Below are 27,223 nucleotides of genomic sequence, written 5' to 3'. Positions count from 1 at the left end.
AAAGTAAAGATACCTTAATAGAAAATGACTGAAGTAAAAGTGAAAGTAACCCAGTAAAATACTACTTGAGTAGAAGTCTAAAAGTATTTGGTTTTGAATATACTTAACTATCAAAAGTACATGTAATTGCAAAAATATACTTAAGTATCAAAAGAAAACCAGACGGCACAATTTTCTTGTTTTAAAATTGTATTTATAGATAGCCAGGGGCCCACTCCAACACTCAGACAGAATTTACAAACAAAGCATTTGTGTTTAGTGAGTCCACCAGATCAGAGGCAGTAGGAATGATAAGTGCTTGAATTGGACAATTTTCCTGACCTGCTAAGCATTCAAAATGTAACAAGCACTTTTGGGTGTCAGGGAAAATGTATGGAGTAAAAAGTACATAATTTTCTTTAGGAATGTAGTGAAGTAAAATCAAAAGTTGTCAAAAATATAAATAGTAAAGTACAGATACTACTTAAGTAGTACTTTAAAGTAGTTTTACTTAAGTACTTTACACCAATGGACCCTTGTTGGGGTCATAGAGCAAAACGGAGAACACCATAGTGTTTGTGAGATTCTCCCCTTTCCACAGTGGGGTATTAGTTTGTAGCCAAACGGTTCGACCGCTACAGACAGAAGTTGGCACATCAACGTTACCGACGTCAGTCGAGTCCCGTGGGGGCTGTAGAGCAAAACGGAGAACACCATCGTGTTTGTGAGATGACCGATGTCTCATGGTCTCATGGTCTCATGGTCTGACAAACACCGCAGTAGCTCAGCTACCTTCCACCGCAGATGCGGAACGCCGACATAGGCAGATGCGGTGGATTGAGACGCAGCCCATGCAGATATCTCTAGCTTAATAGGTTAAATTACACATTCTGTTAAAAATCCTTAAGAGTCTATTGACGCACCTGTGCGTAAATCTAGGTAACATAATAAAAAAATCCCCATCAAAATCCCAGTTTAAACACAAAAACGATGTTTCAAATTAGAATTAGGCAGGTCTGATGCCGAAAAAGTAAGGACATTCTTGCCAACTTTACTAATTCTTTTTTTTCTTTTTTCAAAAAAATGTGTGAGTACTTCCAGTAGTTAGCTACACCACTACATGGCAAAAAAGTTATTTACTACTGAAAACACTACCTAGATTTGAATTTAGTTCAACTACCACCAAGCTACAGCAAAATGTAGTTGAATTACTGATTTGAACTACATGCAGTTCACTAGTTAACCCCAACACTGGTATTTGATTGGATGATCTTATTGGTAGAACATTCCCAGCTTCTGTCTAGAATATCCTATCCCAAAACACTTGAGGACAACATTCTCAGAGCTCCAGGAACTGAAAACAATGTCGTGTTTTGCTGTGACCTTGTCAGAATGTCTCTGGAACATCATGCTTGACTACACCCATTCTAATAGTGTTTGGAGAGACCCCATTTATTTTATTACCTCAATATAATGAGCTTCATTGTTGTTCAGATCGTTTTCAGATACTACGGTGTCAATGCTGTATTACGTACACACGAACAGACACCAAAATACACTGTAACATGGGAATTAAGATTGATGGCAATCTCACAGCAGCCAGATCCATATTAAACGGGCGCTAACCCGGGTAGTTTCACCTTGATAAGTTATAACAGATAGGAGAAGGTGGAAATTAAATGAGGTTGTTTATGAAAACAATGTTAGCAAAGATGTATGCACATTGTTTAATTGAGATGAGTGTCAATTTAATGAATCATAAATTCTGCATAATGGCAAAGTTTTGGAAGGATTAGCAGCAGGGAAGTGTTGGGGAATAGGGTGTTCTCTGTGTAAAACTAATGTAGCTTTTGTTGTGAGGATTAGTAGGTTATAGACTGAATAATTACCAAATATGTTCGAAAAGTGAAATAGGAAATTAAGAAAATGAACTGAAGTTAGGGATGAGCTATTTACTGTTTCTTGTATTGTTATTCTCTGTTCCCATGTTGGAGATTAGAGTCTTTTTATCACATGTAGTAACCTGTAGCTTAACAAACTATTAGACATTTACATTATGGTAATAATAACGTGAATCAGTACTAAGCAAAAACCCTGCATGATTTGCAGCTCCATTCATTGCAGTATCCAACATCAGTTACAGTGTAGTACTGTACTGTATACTGTATAATACTCAAATGTTATGGGGTGACTATGTGATTGACATGATCTGTATTTTCTCTGTATTTGAGCAGAATCATACCCCTAGCGTACACATGGCTTACCCATACCAACAAACCAAAACTACAGTGATTTGAAGTGAGTTTTGGTTAGATTAGTATAGACAACTCTGAGATTGGCTAGTTAGAGCATGAACCTGAGTGCTCAAACAAATGTTTCCTCTCAGCTTTGTAAGCTAATTATCCAACACCATTATTTGTAGCATCTCTCTCTCTGTCTCTCTTTCGCTCTCTCCCTCCTGCTCTCTCTCTCTCTCTCTCTCTCTCTCTCTCTCTCTCTCTCTCTCTCTCTCTCTCTCTCCCTCCCTCCTGCTCTCTCTCTCTCTTTCTCTCTTTCTCTCTTTCTCTCTTTCTCTCTCTCTCTCTCTCTCTCTCTCTCTCTCTCTCTCTCTCTCTCTCTCTCTCTCTCTCTCTCTCTCTCTCTCTCTCTCTCTCTCTCTCTCTCTCTCTCTCTCTCTCTCTCTCTCTTTCTCTCTCTCTTCCCTCTCTCTCTTCGCTCTCTCACTAATATACAGTGGCCGGGGTGGGTCTCCTCAATACCTACACTACCGGTCAAACGTTTTAGAACACCTACTCATTCAAGGGTTTTTCTTTATTTTTTACTATTTTCTACATTGTAGAATAATAGTGAAGGCATCAAAATGATGAAATAACACATATGGAATCATGTAGTAACCAAAAAAGTGTTAAACAAATCAAAATATATTTTATATTTGAGATTCTTCAAATAGCCACCCTTTGCCTTTATGACAGCTTTGCACACTCTTATTTGAGCTGTTCTTGCCATAATATGGACTTTGTCTTTTACCAAATAGGGCTATCTTCTGTATACCCCCCCTACCTTGCCACAACACAACTGATTGGGTCAAACGCATTAAGAAGGAAAGAAATTCCACAAATTAACTTTTAACAAGGCACACCTGTTATTTGAAATGGTGACTACCTCATGAAGCTGGTTGAGAGAATGCCAAGATTGTGCAAAGCTGTCATCAAGGCAAAGGGTAGCAACTTTGAAGAATTTCAAATTTAACATATATTTTGATTAGTTTAACACTTTTTTGGTTACTATATGATTCCATATGTGTTATTTAATAGTTTTGATGTCTTCACTATTATTTTACAATGTAGAAAATAGTAAAAAATAAAGAAAAACCCTTGAGTGAGTAGGTGTTCTAAAACTTTGGACTGATAGTGTACATTATTCACCACCATACTTTCCATTTACATCTAATATGACTGACGCAGCAGAACTGCTCTCCCCGTCTCCCTCTCTGCAGAGGAGAAATTCCATTGGAACCATGGAATAAATATTAACTTCCACAAAACGACAAACTAACCTTATGTACCAGACTCATCCATTACTACTTTGTCAGCATTTTTTCATTCTAACCAGTCTTTTGACAAATCACATCACATCTTTTCACATCAGATAGTTGTCAGAGCTGATATGATTGGTCACAGTGCCTTGCAAAAGTATTCATCCCCCTTGGCATTTTACCTATTTTGTTGCATTACAACTTGTAATTTAAACTGATTTTTATTTGGACATACACAAAATAGTCCAAATTGGTGAAGTCAAATGAAAAAAATAACTTATTTCAAAACATTATACAAAATAAATTACGGAAAAGTGGTGCGTGCATATGTATTCAACCCCTTTGCTATGAAGCCCCTAAATAAGATCTGGTGCAACCAATTACCTTCTGAAGTCACATAATTAGGTAATTAAAGTCCACCTGTGTGTAATCTAAGTGTCACATGATCTGTCACATGATCTCAGTGTATATATACACCTGTTCTGAAAGGCCCAAGAGTCTGCAACACCACTAAGCAAGGGGCACCACCAAGCAAGCGACACCATGAAGACCAAGGAGCTCTCCAAACCGGTCAGGGACAATGTTGTGGGGAAGTACAGATCTGGGTTGGGTTATAAAAAAATATCTGAAACTTTGAACATCCCACGGAGCCCCATTAAATCCATTATTAAAAAATGGAAAGATTATGGCACCACAACAAACCTGCCAAGAGAGGGCCACCCACCAAAACTCACGGACCAGGCAAGGAGGGCATTAATCAGAGAGGCAACAAAGAGACCAAAGATAACCCTGAAGGAGCTGCAAAGCTCCACGGCAGAGATTGGAGTATCTGTCCATAGGACCACTTCAAGCCGTACACTCCACAGAGCTGGGCTTTACGGAAGAGTGGCCAGAAAAAAGCCATTGCTTAAAGAAAAAAATAAGCAAACACTTTTGGTGTTCGCCAAAAGCCATGTGGGATACTCCCCAAACATATGGAAGAAGGTACTCTGGTCAGATGAGACTAAAATTGAGCTTTTTGGCCATCAAGGAAAACGCTATGTCTGGCGTAAACCCAACACCTCTCATCACTCCGAGAACACCATCCCCACAGTGAAGCATGGTGGTGGCAGCATCATGCTGTGGGGATGTTTTTCATCGGCAGGGACTGGGAAACTGGTCAGAATTGAAGGAATGATGGATGGCGCTAAATACAGGGAAATTCTTGAGGGAAACCTGTTTCAGTCTTCCAGAGATTTGAGACTGGGACGGAGGTTCACCTTCCAGCAGGACAATGACCCTAAGCATACTGCTAAAGCAACACTTGAGTGGTTTAAGGGGAAACATTTAAATGTCTTGGAATGGCCTAGTCAAAGCCCAGACCTCAATCCAATTGAGAATCTGTGGTATGACTTAAAGATTGCTGTACACCAGCAGAACCCATCCATCTTGAAGGAGCTGGAACAGTTTTGCCTTGAAGAATGGGCAAAAATCAGAGTGGCTAGATGTGCCAAGCTTATAGAGACATACCCCAAGAGACTTGCAGCTGTAATTGCTGCAAAAGGTGGCTCTACAAAGTATTGACTTTGGGGGGGGGTGAATAGTTATGCACGCTCAAGTCTTCTGTTTTTTTTGTCTTATTTCTTGTTTGTTTCACAATAAAAAAATATGTTGCATCTTCAAAGTGGTATGCGTGTTGTGTAAATCAAATGATACAAACCCCCCAAAAATCAATTTTAAATCCAGGTTGTAAGGCAACAAAATAGGAAAAATGCCAAGGGGGTGAATACTTTCGCAAGCCACTGTATCAACAACCACCCTGTTCCTACTGGCAGGCAGTTCTATTGAATCCTAATCCGCAGGCTATGGATTACTTCTATGTGAGTAGGTGGTGTGTTTTAGTTGGAGCGCTTGAGCACACAATACCCATAGGTGTTATTATGATGATTTGGGTGGGTGCTATACATTGATAGTGGATGAGGTGAGATACCCTCAAACAATGTAGCCTACGCTAAAGCGCTTCAAACACCTGGAAAAAAATGCTGCTGTGTGAATCAAATCCATTATGCCAATTATTGCCCTACTGGGGATGATAGTGTGACTCAGAAATGCTCATGATAAGTTATGCAGAGTAAAGTAAACTCAATTTAGTCATGCTAACACACTTCCTTAGGTGGTGAGCAACCCTGAATGACGCACCGTTTAAAGAGTGCAACAGGAAGGAAAGAGACTGGAGGTTACAGCACCACACGTCTATTTTCACCCCGCCAGGCATATCTAGCTCAGATGTGTACCACTGTTTAAGTATATGCATCTACTAGACATAGTGACTGGAATTCTTCAGCGTAGCTGACGGTCTGAAACCAATTAATTAATAGTTGTCATCCTTTATATCCAGCTGTGTTTCGTCAGCTGCTAGGTAGATCAGGGCTTTACTTCTGTTGCGTCACTTCGATCTCTCTCTCTCTCTCTCATCTCCTTAGCCACAAGCAAGAGAGCGTTCTCCGTTAATGATCTCGCACAAATTAAAAGGTTCAGCCCCGAAACCAAATCCATCCAATCTCCCATCCATCAGCGCTTGGCCCATCAGTGGTCCATCTTTATTAAAGGTTAATTCCTTGATTTGGAAAAACAACAAAACGACAGCCCCGCCACTTGGTTTGCTATAAAGCTGAGGAATGGGGCTTGAGAAATGGAGACACTCAAATTCATAGATGGAACTACGTATCTAATGATGGGTATATATCATTAATTTAAATGATCCAAAATTGTTGTGAATATCACAGATTGGGCCTTTAAAACAGGGCTAGTAATCCTGTGTATTCTCTATCTGACAACCAACAGCTGCAGCCTCACACACGATCGGAGGTAAAGACAAAGATATCAAAAGGCCAAATGATCATGAACTTGAACAGGCATGGTTGAGAATGTCATCTTTGACATTTACTGTGTGTATATGAAAGGCTCTATTTATATATGCACATACACTAGGGAGCGACCAAGATATTGATATTAAATTCTATTCTCTCTCCTCGACAGTGACATGGACATAAGAGAAGATGATGATAGCCCCTCAAATTGCCTGCAGTGTTTATGTGGAGGCAGTAAATGGCTTTTCTGTCAGACAGACAGGCACAGGCACAGTTTTTCCCTGATAGCATTTATCAAGGCTGGACAGGCTTGTTTTCTAGCCTCTATGGTATTGGTCATGGAGGCTTGAGAGCAGGCAGGGATGCATGGCGAAGGTAAACTACTAATGCAATGCATCTGTTATGCATCTACACCTCAAAATTGGGCCCTTTGTCTTAATACTAGCATACAGGGAAAAGGCATTACGAGTAAGACTGGGGGAAAATAGAGCATTTCCTTAATGTAATCTACACACTTGTCTGTGTTGACATGGGCAGATCCTGTGTTGGGAGGATAGATAGCTTGTTTGTGAATGCTAACAGAATGATTTGTGGCTCAATAGTTGCACTATGATGGAATACTTTGGTATTTGTCCTAGAGCCACGGTTTATTATTGAGTAAAGTCGGGGCTGGCGTCATGTCCTTCCAGCCTGTGCATTTGTCAGCTGTTGCCTGTGTAATGTTTTAGACGTGTGCATTGCCATTATGAATTAAAAAACACCATATTTTTACAAACGGCATTCTCTTCTACTTTGTCTAAATCAAGGATAAGACCACCTGTGAGGTATTTAAAGCTTAATAAGGCAACTCTTGAGATTCAGACCAGCCTAGATGGAAGATGGAAGGGCCGGCTGCTGTCGAATCAATCAGTGTACAATGTAAAATTGACTACTTATAGGACACTTTGTGGGTGTGGGAAAAGTCACCGTCATCTTTACTTGAATAGCCTTCTACATCTGCAGTGTTTCCAATGTCGATAACGTTGATCTGACAAAATATGCTAAATGTCCTGTTTTTATATAATTTCTTATATCAATTAGTCATAGCACGACTCCTGTAGGAATGTCTCAATGTCTGTCTATTCATCAAGTCTGCGTCCCCTCACTAAATAAACATTGCCACCTGCTGCCAGACTCTATTAATTCAGGTTTAGCCACAAAATAATTGCTTTTTGATTCCGATACAGAGAGATGCAGTGAGCGACAGCCATCGTCTCTCGTCCATGGATTAACTTGAAAGGCTTATTCAGTGGATACAAATGTCAACATAGTAACCCTGCTAATGCTCATGTAAATCCTATTCATGTATGTGTGTATAAAGGATGGTAAAGATTTAGCAACTTAGCCCCAGGACATATGAGTAGTACATATCATGCTAAATACATTGCACTGTAATGTGTTTGAATCCTAATAGTGTCAGTCCCTGTAGCAGACTTACGGTTGGAGTGGGTGACTGTTGAGAATGGTAGGCTACTTAATGGGAAGTAGAGAAGGTGTGTGTGTGTGCGTGAGCGTGAGCGTGCGTGTCTTAGGTCTTGTGTGGAAGACAGAATTCGATTGAGATACTGTCAGTATGTACTTGGTGGATGTCCAGTGAAGAAGCAGGATATCTGTTAGGCTCACTAGAGAGCTTGTTAAGGAGGCAGCTCTTGGAAGGAGAACGAGTTGATGCCTCTCTCTGCACTGTCTGTCTTCTGAGGGGTCCAGCAAAACACAGCTGATCAGCCCACATTCACCCAACACAACGAAGACCAGTGTGAACTAAGGCCAACCAAGCAAAATCACATGGCCTTGAGCAACGGCAAAAATGTTTTCCTGAACAGTGTGACTATGTCCTCTGTAGCTCAATTGGTAGAGCATGGCACTTGTAACGCCAGGGTAGTGGGTTCGATCCCCGGGACCACCCATACGTAAAAATGTATGCACACATGACTGTAAGTCGCTTTGGATAAAAGTGTCTGCTAAATGGCATATTAAACTATTATATTATAATGAGTTGCCTCTGTGTTCCCAACTGTCCTCAGTGACGTTACATCATCTGGACCGTGACAAGAGAGAACAGAAGTGGGGCAACAAGAAGGGAAACGTCTGATAGTACCTCCTCCTCCTAAATAATATTACTGTAGATTTCCTTCACTGTAGTTGTTATACTGAACAAAAAAATATATAATTTGTGCACAAATTTGTTTACATCCCTGTTAGTTAGTATTTCTCCTTTGCCAAGATAATCCATCCACCTGACAGGTGTGGCATATCAAGAAGCTGATTAAACAGCATGATCATTACACAGGTGCACCTTGTGCTGCGGACAAAAGGCCACTCTAAAATGTGCAGTTTTGTCACACAACACAATGCCACAGGAATGTCTGACTGCAGGAATGTCCCCCAGAGCTGTTGCCAGAGAATTAAATGTTCATTTCTCTACCATAAGATAATTTTAGAGAATTTGGCTGTACGCCCAACTGGCCTCACAACCACAGACCACGTGTAACCACGCCAGCCCAGGACCTCCACATCCGTTTTTTTCACATCCGTAACCACACCACCCGGACAGCTGATGAAACCGTGGGTTTGCACAACTGAATAATTTCTGCACAAACTGTCAGAAACTGACTCAGGGAAGCTCTTCTGCGTGCACATCAACCACACCAGGGTCCGGACCTGACTGCAGTTTGCCGTCGTAACCCACTTCAATGGGCAAATGCTCACTTTCGATGGCCACTGGCACGTTGGAGAAGTGTGCTCTTCACGGATGAATCCCAGTTTCAACTGTACCGGGCAGATGGCAGACAGGGTGTATGGTGTCATGTGGCGAGCGGTTTGCTGATGTCAACGTTGTGAACAGAGTGCCCCATGGTGGCGGTGGGGTTATGGTATGGGTAGGCATAAGCTACGGACAACGAACACAATTGCATTTTATCGAGGGCAATTTCAATGCACAGAGATACCGTAACGAGATCCTGAGGCCCATTGTCGTGCCATTCATCCACCGCAATCACCTCATGTTTCAGCATAATAATGCATGGCCCCATGTCACAAGGATCTGTACAGATTTCCTGGAAGCTGAGCATTTCAAAGTTCTTCCATGGCCTGCATACTCAACAGACATGTCACTCATTGAACATGTTTTGGATGCTCTGGATCGACATGTACGACACCGTGTTCAAGTTCCCGCCAATATCCAGAAACTGCGCACAGCCATTGAAAAGCAGTGGGACAACATTCCACAGGCCACGATCAACAGCCTGATCAACTCTATGTGAAGGAGATGCGCTGAATGAGGCAAATGGTGGTCACACCAGATACTGATTGGTTTTGTAATCCACGCCCCTACCTTTTTTAAAGGTGTCTCTGACCAACAGATGCATATCTGTATTCCCAGTCATGTGAAATCCATAGATTAGGGCCTAATGAATTTATTTCAATTGACAGATTTTCTGAATTGTAACTCAGTAAAACGCATGTTGCGTTTATATTTTTGTTCAGTGTATATTTACATGGTTTCAAAGTACTGTAGTTGTTATTGCTAGATTTATTGTAAATAAGCCCACAACCCTGATGTTACCAACACTCTAAACCACTGAGCCATGGGAACCAAAGTAAGTAATGTAGTTAGCTAAAATAATGACTTTTGTAATTGGAAGGGGGAAAAGAGAAGCAAGGTCTATCAGCGTTCCCATGAGTGGATGTCACAGGTTGTAGCTGAGAGGATGTTTACTGGGGCTCTTTAATTTAATTGCTCATGCATTTGAACACGCCCATTACAGGATGAAGTGGGCCTAATTAGTTAACTGAAGTCTGTAGCAGCAGCCTGATGACAGTTACACCAAGCCAATGTACTATGTACAGTTGAAGTCGGAAGATTACATACACTTAGGTTGGAGTCATTAAAACTTGTTTTTCAACCACTTCAGACATTTCTTGTTAGTTTTGGCAAGTCGGTTAGGACATCTACTTTGTGCATGACACAAGTCATTTTTCCAACAATTGTTTACATACAGATTATTTCACTTATAATTCACTGTATCACAATTCCAGTGGGTCAGAAGTTTTTACATACACTAAGTTGACTGTGCCTTTAAACAGCTTGGGAAATTCCAGAAAATTATGTCATGGCTTTAGAAGCTTCTGATAGGCTAATTGACATAATTTAAGTCAATTGGAGGTGTACCTGTGGATGTATTTCAAGGCCTACCTTCAAACTCAGGGCCTCTTTGCTTGTCATCATGGGAAAATCAAAAGAAATCAGCCAAGATCTCAGAAAAAATTCTAGACCTCCATAAGTCTGGTTCATCCTTGGGAGCAATTTCCAAACACCTGAAGGTACCACGTTCATCTGTACAAACAATAGTACTCAAGTATAAACACCATGGGACCACGTAGCCGTCATAACGCTCAGGAAGGAGACGCATTCTGTCTCCTAGAGATGAACGTACTTTGGTGTGAAAAGTGCAAATCAATCCCAGAACAACAGCAAAGGACCTTGTGAAGATGCTGGAGGAAACAGGTACAAAAGTATCTATATCCACAGTAAAACGAGTCCTATATCGACATAACCTGAAAGGCCGCTCAGCAAGGAAGAAGCCACAGCTCCAAAACCGCCATAAAAAAGCCAGACATGGTTTGCAACTGCACATGGGGACAAAGATAATAATGACCATCGTTATGTTTGGAGGAATAAGGGGGTGCTTGCAAGCCGAAGAACACCATCCCAACCGTGAAGCACAGGGGTGGCAGCTGCTTTGCTGCAGGAGGGACTGGTGCACTTCACAAAATAGATGGCATCATGAGGAAGGAAAATTATGTGGATATATTGATTGCAACATCTCAAGACATCAGTCAGGAAGTTAAAGCTTGGTCGCAAATGGGTCTTCCAAATGGACAATGACCCCAAGTATACTTCCAAAGTTGTGGCAAAATGGCTTAAGGACAACAAAGTCAAGGTATTGGAGTGGCCATCACAAAGCCCTGACCTCAATCCTATAGAACATTTGTGGGCAGAACTGAACAAGTGTGTGCGAGCAAGGAGGCCTACAAACCTGACTCAGTTACACCAGCTCTGTCAGGAGGAATGGGCCACCCAACTTATTGTGGGAAGCTTGTGGAAGGCTACCCGAAACGTTTGACCCAAGTTAAACAATTTAAAGGCAATGCTACCAAATACTAATTGAGTGTTTGTAAACTTCTGACCCACTGGGAATGTGATGAAATAAATAAAAGCTGAAGTAAATCATTCTCTCTACCATTATTCTGACATTTCACATTCTTAAAATAAAGTGGTGATCCTAACTGACCTAAGACAATGAATTTTTACTAGGATTAAATGTCAGGAATTGTGAAAAACTGAGTTTAAATGTATTTGGCTAAGGTGTATGTAAACTTCCAACTTCAACTGTAATTGGAAAAGAGTCCCCCGGACAGTCAGTATAAAAACACTGTTTTCAATTCCAGATTTGGGAGGGTGATGTGAAGTGAAAGGAAAGAGTCAGGGTTTATGAGCATTTCTTCCAATTCTAATTTTGTCAGAATAAAATACTGTATCATCCCCTTAAGCAGGATGAAAAGTCACCTTTTATTTTCATATTGCGCTTGCTGTCTGTGTAGTAGCTAATTGGTTTCTCCGACTGGCAGGAATTTGGAGAGGGACCTTTGAAGTAACCCCATTGAAGCCTTTGCTTGCCTTTGTATTCTGTTTGAGTACTTTAGCAGCTTTATGAAGTCTCCTGTGGCCCTCTGATGAATGACTTCCAATGCAGATTTAAAGCATTACATCATTCTGGGCAAGGAATGCTCTTATTACTACAACGTACTAACACAGAGGGATGATGAAATCAAGCTACTGTAGCTCCTAGTAAAGCAAATCTTTATAGAGATACGCACGCACGCACGCACGCACACGCACACGCACACGCACACGCACACGCACACGCACACGCACACGCACACGCACACGCACACGCACACGCACACGCACACACACACACACACACACACACACACACACACACACACACACACACACACACACACACACACACACACACACACACACACACACACACACACACACTTGGCTCAGTCTCTTCTATGGACATACTGTATTAGGATAATGAGTCAATTTGTGTTCACCATTTATTTTCCCATCCAACCTCAAGAGATACTACTAGCTACAGTGCCTTCAGGAAGTATTCACACCCGTTGAATTTTTCCACATTTTGTTGTGTTATAATACATTGAGATTTTGTGTCACTGGCCTACACACAATAGCCCATCATTTTTGCCATATTTTCAATTTAAGCCTACTAGAATGAATGTGTCCCAAGGCTTGGAGAGAAGCAAAAGTCATTCCGCTACCTAAGAATAGTAAAGCCCACTTTACTGGCTCAAATAGCCGACCAATTAGCCTGTTACCAACCCTTAGTAAACGATTGGAAAAAATTATGTTTGACCAGATACAATGTTATTTTACAGTAAACAAATTGACAACAAACTTTCAGCATGCTTATAGAGAAGGACATTCAACAAGCACAGCACTTACACAAATGACTGATGATTGGCTGAGAGAAATTGATGATAAAAAGATTGTGGGGGCTGTTTTGTTAGACTTCAGTGTGGCTTTTGACATTATCGATCATAGTCTGCTGCTGGAAAAACATATGTGATATGGCTTTACACCCCCTGCTATAATGTGGATAAAGAGTTACTTGTCTAACAGAACACAGAGGGTGTTCTTTAATGGAAGCCTCTCAAACTTAATCCAGGTAGAATCAGGAATTCCCCAGGGCAGCTGTCTAGGCCCCTTACTTTTTTCCATCTTTACTAACAACATGTCACTGGCTTTGAGTAAAGCCAGTGTGTCTATGTATGCGGATGACTCAACACTATACACGTCAGCTACTACAGTTTCAATTTCAATTTCAATTCTCAATTTCAATTTTATTTTATATAGCCCTTCTACATCAGCTAATATCTCGAAGTGCTGTACAGAAACCCAGTCCTAAAATCCCCAAACAGCTAGTAATGCAGGTGTAGAAGCACGGTGGCTAGGAAAAACTCCCTAGAACGGCAAAACCTAGGAAGAAACCTAGAGAGGAACCAGGCTATGAGGGGTGGCCAGTCCTCTTCTGGCTGTGCCGGTGGAATTATAACGAACCATGCCAAGATGTTCAAAAGATGTTCATAAGTGAGCAAGCTGATGGGGAGAAGTATGTCCATAATTAAGTGCTGCTCTGCCTTCTTAACAACACTATCAACAAGGCAGGTCCTACAGGCCATAGTTTTGTCGCACCTAGACTAATGTTCATTAGTGTTGTCAGGTACCACAAGGAGGGACTTGGGAAAATTGCAGTTGGCTCAGAACAGGGCAGCACGGCTGGCCCTTAAAAGTACATGGAGAGCTAACATTAATGACATGCATGTCAGTCTCTCCTGGCTTAGAGTGGAAGAGAGATTGACTTCATCACTCTTTGTTTTTTTAAGAGGTGTAGACAAGCTGAATGTACCGAGCTGTCTGTTTGGAATGCTGGCACACAGCTCGGACACCCATGCATACCCCACGAAACATGCCACCAGAGGTCTCTTCACAGACCCCAAGTCCAGAACAGACTACGGGAAATGCACAGTACTACATAGAGCCATGACTACATGGAACTCTATTCCACATCATGTAACTCAGTCAAGCAGTAAAATCAGATTTAAAAAACTACACTTTATGGAACAGCGCGGACTGTGGACACACACACACACAGAGCATTTGCAAACACATGCTAACACACACACTCTACACACACATTTTAATATTGTTATTTTGCTGTATTATTGATTTTGTATTGTAAATATGTTATGGTAGAGTAGTGTGTAATAAGGTGTTGTGTTATGTATTGTTTTATTGTATGTAAATTGTGGTTGGACCCCAGGATGAGTAGCTGCTGCCTTGGCAGCCGCTAATGGGGATCCGTAATAAATACAATACAATGTCAAAGTGGAATTTTGTTTTCCAACATTTTTACAAATTAGTTACAAATGAATAGCTGAAAGGTCTTGAGTCAATAAGTATTCAACCCTTTTGTTATGGCAAGCCTAAATAAGTTCAGGAGTAAAAATGTGCTTAACAAGTCACATAATAAGTTGCATGGACTCTGTGTGCAATAATAATTTTTGAATGACTACCTTATCTGTAAGGTCCCTCAGTCAAGCAGTGAACTCAACCACAAAGACCAGGGAGGTTTTCCAATGCCTCGCAAAGAAGGGCACCTATTGGTTGTCACGATCGTCGTATACAGAGGAGGACCAAGGCGCAGCGTGGAAGGTGAACATGCTTTTTATTAATGTTACACGAACAAAACAACAAACGATACGTGAAGTCCTACGGTACAAACACAAACCAAAAGGAACAAGATCCCACACCATACTGTGGGAAACAGGCTGACTAAGTATGGTTCCCAATCAGAGACAACAAGCAACAGCTGATTCACGTTGCCTCTGATTGAGAACCACACTGGCCAACATAGAACTACAAAACTAGAACGAAAAACAAATGAAAACTCACACCCTGGCTCAACATACTAGAGTCCCCAGAGCCAGGGCGTGACATTGGTAGATTGTAAAAATAAAAAAGTAGACATGAAATATCCCTTAAAGCATGGTGAAGTTATTAATTACACTTTGAATGGTGTATCAATACACCCAGTCACTACAAAGATACAGGCGTCCTGTGATGAGTACTGAGTATACGAAGAGGCAGGACGCAGACGCAGGAATTACCAAGGTAAAGATTTACTTAACAAAGAGAATAACAACGAGTGAGTAAACGACACGAAGCTAACAATTACACACAACAATGAACGAACAGTCCAGGGCTATATAGTGGTGGTGATAAGATGATGAGGTGCAGGTGTGCTGGAGGTGATTAGGGTGCGTTGGGTTTCCATTCCTGTGTTTGCCGAGGTGGTGCGCTCAGATCGGTGGCTCAGTATACCGGTGAATCAGAGTGCCGGAGGGGAGCAACGGGAGGAGACGTGACACGTCCTTCCTAACTCAGTTGCCGGAGAGGAAGGAAACCTCTCAGGTGACTTTAAAACAGCTACAGAGTTTGCTGTGATAGGAGAAAACAGGAAGGATCAACAACATTGTAGTTACTCCACAATACTAACCTAATTGACAGAGTGAAAAGAAGGAAGCCTGTACAGACAAAAAATATTCCAAAACATGCATTGTGTTTGCAACAAGGGACTAAATTAATACTGCAAACAATGTTGTAAAGCAATTCACTTTTTGTCCTGAAAACAATGTCATGTTGGGGCAAATCCCAGTACAACACATTACTGAGTACTATTCTCCATGTTTTCAAGCATAGGGGTGGCTGCATCATGTTATGGGTATGCTTGTAATAGTTAAGGACTGGGGAGTTTTCAGGATAAAAAATAAACCGTATGGAGCTAAGCACAGGCAAAATCCTAGAGGAAAACCTGGTTCAGGCTGCTTTCTACCAGACACTGGGAGATGAATTCACCTTTCAGCAGGACAATAACATTTACATTTTAGTCATTTAGCAGATGTTCTTATCCAGAGCGACTTACAGTTAGTGAGTGCATACATTTTTCATACTGGCCCCCCGTGGGAATCGAACCCACACCCCTGGCGTTGCAAGCACCATGCTCTACCAACTGAGCTACACGGGACTAACCTATAACACAAGGCCAAATCTACACTGGAGTTGCTTACCAAGAAGTCAGTGAATGTTCCTGAGTGGCCGAGTTACAGTTTTGACTTAAATCTGATTGAAAATCTATGGCAAGACTTGAAAATGGTTGTCTAGCAATGATCAACAAACAATTTGACAGAGCTTGAAGAATTCTGAAAACAATAATGGGCAAGTGTTGCACAATCCAGGTGAGGAAAGCTCTTAGAGGCTTACCCAGAAAGACTCACAGCTGTTATCGCTGCCAAAGGCGATTCTAACATCTATTGACTTAGGGGGTTGACTACTTACTGTATGTAATCCATTTTTCTTCCACATTGACGTTACAAAGTATTTTGTGTAGATCGTTGACCAAGAATTACAATTAAATACATTTCAATCCCACTTAGTAACACAATAAAATGTGGAAAAAGTCAAGGGGTGTGAATACTTTCTGAAGGCACTGTATCTGCCATCCTCCTACACTGAAATCCCATAGGCCCTGCAATAGGGTGTGATCACAAATAATTGCCATTTGGAGTCCTGACAGGAAGTGGTTTGAACCCAGTTAGGAAAATACCTCAACATATTCACTAGACGTATCATCTGAACATGAGAGAGGGAGACAACAGCAGATGCTTGCTGACGTACAGGTATCCAGTGGTGAGGGTCGAACAATCTCTGAGCTTTGTCTTTATTTTCATCTTGAATCTTGCATCATAGGCTCTACTTCTAATTAGTTATTTTGCATGTTTGTTCATAATTTTCCCGATAAGATTCAAGGGTGTGAAAAGTGTATTATCATATTTCTCAGCACTATTTAAGTGAGCTACTTTACGCTGCTTCGACTTTGGCAGCGCATCTGACAACAGGGTTCTTATACTGTAGGTGAGTAGTTCATGAAGTTAGGATTATTCATTTTTTAAAGAATGCAAACCCAAGGTTTCCCCTTTTCGTTTTGTAATTGTAATTCAGTACACTCTTAGAAAGAAGGGTTCTTCGGCTGTCCTCATAGGATAACCTTTTTTGGTTCAAGGTACAACCCTTTATGGTTCCAGGCAGAACCCTTTTGGGTTCCATGTAGAACCCTCTGTTTAAACGGCTCTACATGGAACCCAAAAGGGTTCTACCTGGAACCAAAAAGGGTTTTTCAAATGGTTATCCTATGGGGACAGCTGAAGAAACCTTTCATGTTCTAGATAGAACCTTTTATTTTAAGAGTGTATAATTGAAAGGCAGTTTCTAAGGTGTGTTTCTCCAGATGATGATGATGATCATGATGATGATGGGGTCTTCTACAAAACAGGTGAGAAGGTAATTATAATGTAAGGAATAGAGAGAAAGGTTTAGAACATCTCCCTCAATACTGCTTATTCAAATGCCCTTTCAGCATTATGAAAATGGCAGCCTTGTAGTTTCCTTATAGCATGTGCTCAGTCAGATATAGATACGCTACACCAGGTCTGCCTGACGTTTCCATCGCATGGCCGGGCCGGGATACAAAGTGGATGATGAGAAGGGGCACTTAGTCTCTGAAGAGATCAGTAATCTCCACACGTGTGAATGCAGCTCTGCTCCAGCTTCTCTCTCCCCACTGTAGGGAAGAAAATAAAAAGTGTTTGGCCGGTCAGCCCTGCTGCAATAAAGTCCTACTGTACTGATCTGCTGATGTTTGGAGGCAGGGTATTAACCATGTACCTATAGCTAACTTCCAGCATGTGAAAAACTCTTGGTGCCCTATCGATCACAGCGTCCCAGGGTGCAGCGGTTAATTACTGAAATGTGCTTTCACATCACCACAAACTCAGGATTATGCCTCCCGTGGGTGACGTTTGCTCTCATAATTGCAAAGATAATATTCTGGAGACACACAGTAGTGTTGCCCCATTTGGAGTAAGCACATGGTGTGTGTTTGCCGTTTAAACGAATCTACACTGGACAAAAAATATAAACGCAATATGCAACAATTTCAACGATTTTACTGAGTTACAGTTCATATAAGGAAAACAGTTAATTGAGATAAATAAATTTGGCCCTAAGCTATGGATTTCACATGACTGGGAATACAGATATTTGATCAGGCTGTTGATTGTGTCCCACTCCTCTTCAATAGCTGTGCGAAGTTGCAGGAAATTGGCAGGAACTGGAACACGCTGCCGTACATGTCGATCCAGAGCACCCCAAACATGCTCAATTGGTGACAGTATTGATTAAAAAAATGTATGCACTCACTAACTATCTGCTAAATGACTAAAATGTAAATGTGACATGTCTGGTGAGTATGCAGGCCATGGAAGAACTGGGACATTTTCAGGTTCTGTCACGCCCTGGCTCTGGGACTCTGTCATGTTGAGCCAGGGTGTGTAGTTTCTATGGGTTTGTTTTCTAGGTTCATTATCTAGCTCATGTGTTTCTGTGTTGGCTGGGGTGGTTCTCAATCAGAGGCAACGAGTATCAGCTGTTGCTTGTTGTCTCTGATTGGGAACCATACTTAGGCAGCCTGTTTTCCACAGTGTATTGTGGGATCTTGTTCCGTGTTGGTTTGTGTAGGTAACCAAGGACTTCACGTTATCGTTTTGTTGTTTTGTTTCGTGTGGTGAAATAAATAAAGTATGTTCACTTATCGCGCTGCGCATTGGTCCACTTCCTTCAGCGATCGTGACAGAAGATCCCACCAATACAGGACCAAGCAGCGTGCCCAGGAGCAGACAGCCTGGACGTGGGAGCAGATATTGGATGGGCAGGGGTCCTGGACTTGGGAGGAAATCCAGGCCGGGATGGATCGCCGTCCGTGGGAGGAGACGGTGGAGGCGTGCCGGAGAGAGGAGCAGCGGCGCCAACCGGGCCGTCGTCGGACCGGCGAGAGGCACCCCCAATAAATTTTTAGGGGTGGGCACATGGCATGGACGACGGGGCTGCTGGAGGCAGATAAGGGGCGAGTTCGTGGACGAGGAGAGAAGGCCACCGGGTTACGGGAGCCATTGGTGAGAAGAGGGAAGGAAAGTGTAGAGGCACGGCGAGAGGTACTGAGGTGTGTTGCCAGTCCGGTCCGGCCCGTTCCTGATCCCCGTGTAAGGCCAGTGGTGTGTGTTCCCAGTGCGGTCCGGCCTGTTCCTGTCCCTCGCACCAAGCCAATGGTGCGCGTCGCCAGCCCGGCCCGGCCTGTTCCTGCCCCTCGCACTAAGCCTATGGTGCGCGTCGCCAGCCCGGCCCGGCCTGTTCCTGCTCCCTGCACCAAGCCAATGGTGCGCGTCGCCAGCCCGGCCCGGCCTGTTTCTGCTCCCCGCACCAAGGCTATGGTGCGCGTCGCCAGCCCGACCCGGCCTGTTCCTGCTCCCCACACCAAGCCTGTGGTGTGCATCGTCAGCCCGGTCCGTTCCTGCTCCCCGCACTAAGCCAGGGGTGCGCGTCGCCAGCCCGGCCCGGCCTGTTCCTGCTCCCCGCACCAAGCCAGTGGTGCGCGTCGCCAGCCCGACCCGGCCTGTTCCTGCTCCCCGCACCAAGCCAATGGTGCGCATCGTCAGCCCGGTCCGGCCCGTTCCTGCTCCCCGCACCAAGCCAGGGGTGCGCATCGTCAGCCCGGTCCGGCCCGTTCCTGCTCCCCGCACCAAGCCTATGGTGCGCGTCACCAGCCCGACCCGGCCTGTTCCTGCTCCCCGCACCAAGCCTGTGGTGCGCATCGTCAGCCCGGTCCGGCCCGTTCCTGCTCCCCACACTAAGCCAGGGGTGCGCGTCGCCAGCCCGGCCCGGCCTGTTCCTGCTCCCCGCACCAAGCCAATGGTGCGCGTTGCCAGCCCGACCCGGCCTGTTCCTGCTCCCCGCACCAAGCCTGTGGTGCGCATCGTCAGCCCGGTCCGGCCCGTTCCTGCTCCCCGCACTAAGCCAGGGGTGCGCATCGTCAACCGGTCCGGCCCGTTCCTGCTCCCCGCACCAAGCCAGGGGTGCGGCGTCGTCAGCCCTGTCCGGCCTGTTCCTGCTCCCGCACCAAGCCAGTGGTGCGCTCGTCAGCCTGGTTCGGCCCGTCCCTGCTCCCCGCACCAAGCCAATAGTGCGCGTCGTCAGCCCGGTCCGGCCCATTCCTGCTCCCGCACCAAGCCTGTGGTGCGCGTCATCAGTCCGGCACAGCCCGTGCCCGTTTCACCGGTGCCTGGTCAGGTACGGTCAGCTGCTCCACACGGAGCCTAAGCAATCCGCTCCACCGATGTCCAGTCCAGCTCCAGCCAGCGGGGCCCAGACCAGACCAGGGGCACTACGGGGGGTTATTAGAGGGTGGTGGTCACGCCCGAGCCGGATCCGCCTCCGAGGAGGAATGCCCACCCGGCCCTCCCCCTGTTCGGTTTATGTTTGTGCGCGGTCGCGTCCCGCCTTTGGAGGGGGGGTACTGTCACGCCCTGGCTCTGGGACTCTGTTATGTTGAGCCAGGGTGTGTAGTTTCTATGGGTTTGTTTTCTAGGTTCATTATCTAGCTCATGTGTTTCTGTGTTGGGTGGTTCTCAATCAGAGGCAACGAGTATCAGCTGTTGCTTGTTGTCTCTGATTGGGAACCATACTTAGGCAGCCTGTTTTCCACAGTGTATTGTGGGATCTTGTTCCGTGTTGGTTTGTGTGTATGACCGAGGACTTCACGTTTCGTTTTGTTGTTTTGTGTATTTGAAAGTACTGAAATAAAAGATGTACGCATTTCACGCTGCGCCTTGGTCTGCTTCGTATGACGATCGTGACAGGTTCCAGAAATTGTGTGCAGGTCCTTGCGACATGGAGCCATGCATTATCATGATGAAACATGAGGTGATGGCGGCGGATGAATGGCATGTCAATGGGCCTCAGGATCTCATCACGGTATCTCCGTGCATTCAAATTACTATAGATAAAATGCAATTGTGTTCATTGCCTGCCCACCGCCACCATGGGGCACTCTGTTCACGACAATGACATCAGTAAACTGCTCGCCAACACGACGCCATACATGCTGTCTGCCATCTGCCCGGTACAGTTGAAACCAGGATTCATCCGTGAAGGGCACACTTCTCCAGCATGCCAGTGGCCATTGAAGGTGAGCATTTGCCCACTGAAGTTTGTTACGATGCCAAACTGCAGTCAGGTCAAGACCCTGGTGAGGACGACGAGCACGCAGATGAGCTTCCCTGAGACCGTTTCTGTAAGTTTGTGCAGAAATTATTCGGTTTTGCAAACCCACAGTTTCATCAGCTGTCCGGGTGGCTGGCCTCAGGTGATCCCGCAGGTGAAGAAGCCAGATGTGGAGGTCCTGGGCCAGTTGGACGTACTGCCAAATTCTCTAAAACAACATTGGTAGAGAAGTTACTATTGAATTCTCTGGCAACAGCTCTGGTGGACAATCCTGAAGTCAGTATGCCAATTGCACGATCCCTCAAAACTTGAGACTTCTGTGGCATTGTGTTGTGTGACAAAACTGCATATTTTAGATTGGCCTTTTATTGTTCCCAGCACAAGGTGCACCTGTGTAATGATAATGCTGTTTAGTCAGCTTCTGGATGGATTATCTTGGCAAAGGAGAAATGCTCACTAACAGGGATGTAAACAGATTTGTGCACAACATTTGAGAGAAATAAGCTTTTTGCGTGTATGGAACATTTCTGGGATATTTTATTTCAGCCCATGAAACATGGGACCAACACTTTACATGTTGCGTTTTATATTTTTGTTCAGTGTACTTACTGTTTTATAGGCCATCTTCACTGTTATGTTTTTACTAGAGTAATTACAGCGTTATTACACAGGTATAAGAACAACTCAATGTAAACATGTCACCCAATATTATATACTATAATTGATGGGTTCACAACAGCGTTGTTGATTGGAACCCTGATAACCTTCACCTAAACCTTAATTCAGTTACAACCACTTTTTATACAACCTCTATGGTCTGTGCTGCCAGCCCAAGGTAGAATGGGATTTATTTTCTGACTGTTGTAAAGATAGTGTCCTCAGCCACCCTCCTGCACAGTCATGTCTGTTCCCTGCATTGGGACAGAGGGAACAGAGATTATTCTAAGCCTTTCCCACTGTTGAAATTCTCCACAGGAAATTCACTTCACCACAGTGGCTGTAAAACCAACACAAACATTAGCGCTTCAAATACTAGAGGAGTATATTCGATACGGTTCACCTAGCTCTTTGACCAAATGCTCTTGCCGACCTATGATCTACATCAAACTGAATTATAACTACAGTTGAAGTCGGAAGTTTACATACACCTTGGCCAAATATATTTAAACTCAGTTTTTCACAATTCCTGACATTTAATCCTAGTAAAAATTCCCTGTCTTAGGTCAGTTAGGATCACCACTTTATTTTAAGAATGTGAAATGTCAGAATAATAGTAGAGAGAATGATTTATTTCAGCTTTTATTTCTTTCATCACATTCCCAGTGGCTCAATTAGTATTTGGTAGCATTGCCTTTAAATTGTTTAACTTGGGTCAAACGTTTTGCGTAGCCTTCCACAAGCTTCCCACAATAAGTTGGGTGAATTTTGGCCCATTCCTCCTGACAGAGCTGGTGTAACTGAGTCAGGTTTGTAGGCCTCCTTGCTAGCACACGCTTATTCAGTTCTGCCCACAAATGTTCTATAGGATTGAGGTCAGGGCTTTGTGATGGCCACTCCAATACCTTGACTTTGTTGTCCTTAAGCCATTTTGCCACAACTTTGGAAGTATACTTGGGGTCATTGTCCATTTGGAAGACCCATTTGCGAACAAGCTTTAACTTCCTGACTGATGTCTTGAGATGTTGCTTCAATATATCCACATAATTTCCCTTCCTCCTGATGCCATCTATTTTGTGAAGTGCACCAGTCCCTCCTGCAGCAAAGCACCCCCACAGCATGATGCTGCCACCCCCATGCTTCACGGTTGGGATGGTGTTCTTCGGCTTGCAAGTGTCCCCCTTTTTCCTCCAAACATAACGATGGTCATTATGGCCAAACAGTTCTATTTTTGTTTCATCAGACCAGAGGACATTTCTCCAAAAATTACGATCTTTGTCCCCATGTGCAGTTGCAAACCATAGTCTGGATTTTTTATGCCGGTTTTGGAGCAGTGGCTTCTTCCTTGCTGAGCGGCCTTTCAGGTTATGTCAATATAGGACTCGTTTTACTGTGGATACAGATACTTTTGTACCTGTTTCCTCCAGCATCTTCACAAGGTCCTTTGCTGTTGTTCTGGGATTTCTTTTTTTTTGCACCAAAGTAAGTTCATCTCTAGGAGACAGAACGCGTCTCCTTCCTGAGTGGTATGACGGCTGAGTGGTCCCATGGTGTTTATACTTGAGTACTATTGTTTGTACAGATAAACGTTGTACCTTCAGACATTTGGAAATTGCTCCCAAGGATAAACCAGACTTGTGGAGGTCTACAATTTTGTTTCTGAGGTCTTGGCTGATTTCTTTTTATTTCCCCACGATGTCAAGCAAAGAGGCACTGAGTTTGAAGGTAGGCCTTGAAATACATTTACAGGTACAACTCCAATTGACTCAAACTATGTCAATTAGCCTATCAGAAGCTTCTAAAGCCATGACATCATTTTCTGGAATTTTCCAAGCTGTTTAAAGGCACAGTCAACTTAGTGTATGTAAACTTCTGACCCACTGGAATTGTGATACAGTGAATTATAAGTGAAATAATCTGTCTGTAAACAAATGTTGGAAAAATTACTTGTGTCATGCACAAAGTAGATGTCCTAACCGACTTGCCAAAACTATAGTTTATTAACAAGACATTTGTGGAGTGGTTGAAAAACAAGTTTTAATGTCTCCAACCTAAGTGTATGTAAACTTCCGACTTCAACTGTATAAACATAATATTAATAATAATAATAATACAGATTGAACATGTCTATATATAGTTATCTTTGGGTAAAACATAAAGCTCATAAACCAGTTGATAGAGCTCCTCTGTAACCTAGCCATTTCTTTAACCTGAAGATCTGCGCTAACATCTCTGCGCCAAATCAAATTGAAATGGGAACAGATGCCTATGATAATGGCCTTACACAGACTTAGGACTTGGATCACATTGGCCCAGTCCCCATTATACCTTACCTTTGTCTGTAGCAGAGATAAACAGGGAGGGAGGTTCATTCATTATAATTGTTGTAGGGAGACTGCATAAGAAGTCACACTGTAAACTGCTGAGCAAAGTTAAGAGTCCAGCTCCCTCTAGTTGACGTTTTGGTTTTGGAGAAGCATACAGGCGATGCAGACTTGTTTTTTCATTTGATTGTGGAACAGCCTTAAAGTTATTGGATGGAACTGGTTGCTAGATGAGTCAGGCCAGACAGATGACTTGTTAAAATCATTGAAGAAAAAAAAGCACAACATATTTTATTGATAAAGAGCAACATATATTTATTGATACCTAACTTCTCCTGTATTCTGTAGCGTAGTACCGTTATGTTGCCTGTGAAAATATGGATTCCAGTGTCTGTCTACACAATAACATCATAACTCCATGCTGTTCATGACCTTGTAGCCACATCATGCAGAGAACATTGAGATCCAAAGACGTTTCTTTATGTTTCTTCTAGGTATATAGTACTTTCTTATATGTGCAGCCTGTGAATTTCTATTCCGGTATCTCCTTTAATTCAATTAAATGTACGTCATTGCTGTGGTGTCTGTGTCTCTGATTGAACCCTCTGCCCCACCCAGCCCTATGTCTCATATCCCAATGAAACTCTATCTCCTTCTCTTCAATGTGCCCTCTAAGATCTCACAAAGGATTGGCTGAATCAGCAATACATTTCTCCTTTCCTGCTTCTGATGATAACCCACCCCTTGTTCTCCCTTGGGTGCTGGGGAAACTGGACCCTTCCTGGTTCGATTGCCCTCGCCCCCTTTACTTTTGGACAACCTCCCTGCCACCATTGGTCTTTCTGAGCTTCACAGGAGCACCAGGAGGTTGTGTACAGTAGTAGAAGTTGTGGTTGAATGGAACTGTCTTTTAGAGCTTTCCCGGACCAGCAGAGCAGACATTGTGGTTGTGAAGGAACTGTCTTTTAGAGCTTTCCCGGACCAGCAGAGCAGACATTGTGGTTGTGAAGGAACTGTCTTTTAGAGCTTTCCCGGACCAGCAGAGCAGACATTGTGGTTGTGAAGGAACTGTCTTTTAGAGCTTTCCCGGACCAGCAGAGCAGACATTGTGGTTGTGAAGGAACCCCTACTTTCGCTACTTGATTTAGGAGGATGGGTTCCCCGACAGAGGAAGAAGAGCAGCCCCGGGGGCCCTCCGACATCACGGTGTTTGGGGCCAACTGCACCCTCCACGGCCTCAGCCACATCTTCCTTCCCGGCGGGGTGACCATCCGGCGTCTTCTCTGGGCCGTCGCGTTCACCAGCTCCCTGTCTTCCTTCCTCTACCAGGTGGCGGGAATGGTCATGCTGTACTACCAGTACCCCCACGTCACCATCCTGGACGAGATGGACAGCCCTGTCATGCCCTTCCCAGCCATTACTCTATGTAACTATAATAGCTTCCGTAAATCCCAGATGACGAGGAACGACCTGTTCTGGATGGCCGGGATGCTCGGCGTGGAGCAGGGAGACTTTGATGACTTCCTGGCTGCACTGGGGAAACCCACGGACAACAGCAAGTTCTTCCCCAGCAAGACATTCAACATGCTGGAGTTCGTGCAGCGGACGAGTCACAACATAGACGAGATGCTGCTCGACTGCAGATATAGAGGGAGGGAGTGCGGTCCGGAGAACTTTACAACGGTAAGCATGGATGGATGGGGCAGTCTCAGAGGCAGTCTAGGGGTATCAGCGGCTTCAACTGAAGGGGATCTGTCAGAATAAAGCAGTAAGCACTGATCCACGGACGACTGTTGATCTTTTCGAGTCTCCAGAATTCCAGATAGATAGAGCTAGATAACAACATTACCAACAATGTTATATTATATCTAAATCAGCGATATAAGTGGGTACACTCAGTTATGAGAGATATTGAAACCAGACAGATGCTGTCAATTAGTTGAAGAATGAAAGCCTTACCGAGCCTAAGCACCCAGGCGATGGATTGTAATTAATTTTTTAAAAGAGGATCCTGTCTCTTACTTAATTTAAAAAGTTATGAACAAATTTGAATATAAGGTCATATAATTGTGTTGGCACTTTTAAAGTCTGTAGGGGGTCTTTTTGTTTAATTGTAGTAATTCAAGTAGTTTGTTGCTTCTAGATATGGTTTTGAAGATATACCAGATGGTGAGTTTAATTATAATTGAATTGATGTTCATGAATGATGTTTATGAATGTCAGGAGATTTAAATCCGGAGATTTATTGTGGCCAAGATTAGTTTTGTTCTACGTCATTCCAGCTGTGTCCAAGGCAGTCATGAGAAGAGATGCCCACCACACCTTAAATTCAAGTTCAAGTTTATTCTCGCACAGGTATGCACAGTGCAACAAAATGCTTACTTGTAGGTTCCCTCTCGATGATGCGACAACAATAAGAAAAGATACAAATAAAAAAATTTAATGAGCTCATTAGATGCAGACTACGTATTTTACAGTACAGTAACACCCTTTGGGGTAAACATGACTTAAACATTCAAAATATGTTAACATGTCTTCCTTTTCAAATTGTGGAGTAAAAGATAAAAATTCACAGGCTGCTCGTTAGGATTAAGCATTTGGCATTGTTGGAACGTGTTCATGGCATGTTGATTAAAGGCATATTTTAAGTAGCTCTGGGGTGATTAAAATTCAGGTATGAGAAAAAGTGTGAAGATTTCTGTCTCAAGCGTGAATATAAAGCGTGAATATAAGGCGGGATTTGTATCTGTACCTAGTAGGCAATGCCAGTTCCTAGGGTGTGATGCCAATCCCTATATGGTGCAATGCCAAACAATTTTCTGAAACAGCTGCCACAAGTTTTTGCCCCTCGTTTTATTAACGAGGGTCGGTTTTTCTTAGCAGTTGGGAATAATAGCTATTTCTAAAATTGTAACTGCTCTGAAATGTAAACTGTTAAGTTGTCAGATGGCCGGACCAAACATTTTCTGAGCACATGCATCATGCATTATGCAGCAAACATATGCTGATTTCCAGTACAGTAGAGGTTTCAATATATCACTGTTATTCTTTTGAAAAAGCCCATGGAAATCTT

General features: G+C 43.4%; 1 protein-coding gene across 2 annotated transcripts in view; it reads left to right on the top strand.

Moving 5' to 3' along the window:
• LOC121535351 (acid-sensing ion channel 1C-like) overlaps positions 1-27,223 on the top strand; it is a 185,902-nt gene that overhangs the window by 77,468 nt on the left and 81,211 nt on the right. Inside the window, exon 1 of one of the 2 annotated variants that reach the window (XM_041842348.2) lies at positions 25,029-25,833. The exons of the other annotated variant lie outside the window; for it this stretch is intronic. Within the exon in view, the coding sequence (XP_041698282.1) occupies positions 25,303-25,833 (531 nt within the window). The 5' untranslated portion in view covers positions 25,029-25,302. Of the gene's footprint in view, positions 1-25,028; positions 25,834-27,223 lie in introns of those variants that run through there. 2 annotated transcript variants of the gene reach the window in all.

This window comes from Coregonus clupeaformis, chromosome 21 (assembly GCF_020615455.1).
Source record: "Coregonus clupeaformis isolate EN_2021a chromosome 21, ASM2061545v1, whole genome shotgun sequence".
NCBI lineage: Eukaryota > Metazoa > Chordata > Actinopteri > Salmoniformes > Salmonidae > Coregonus > Coregonus clupeaformis.
This window is presented reverse-complemented; position numbering and strand designations above follow the sequence as displayed.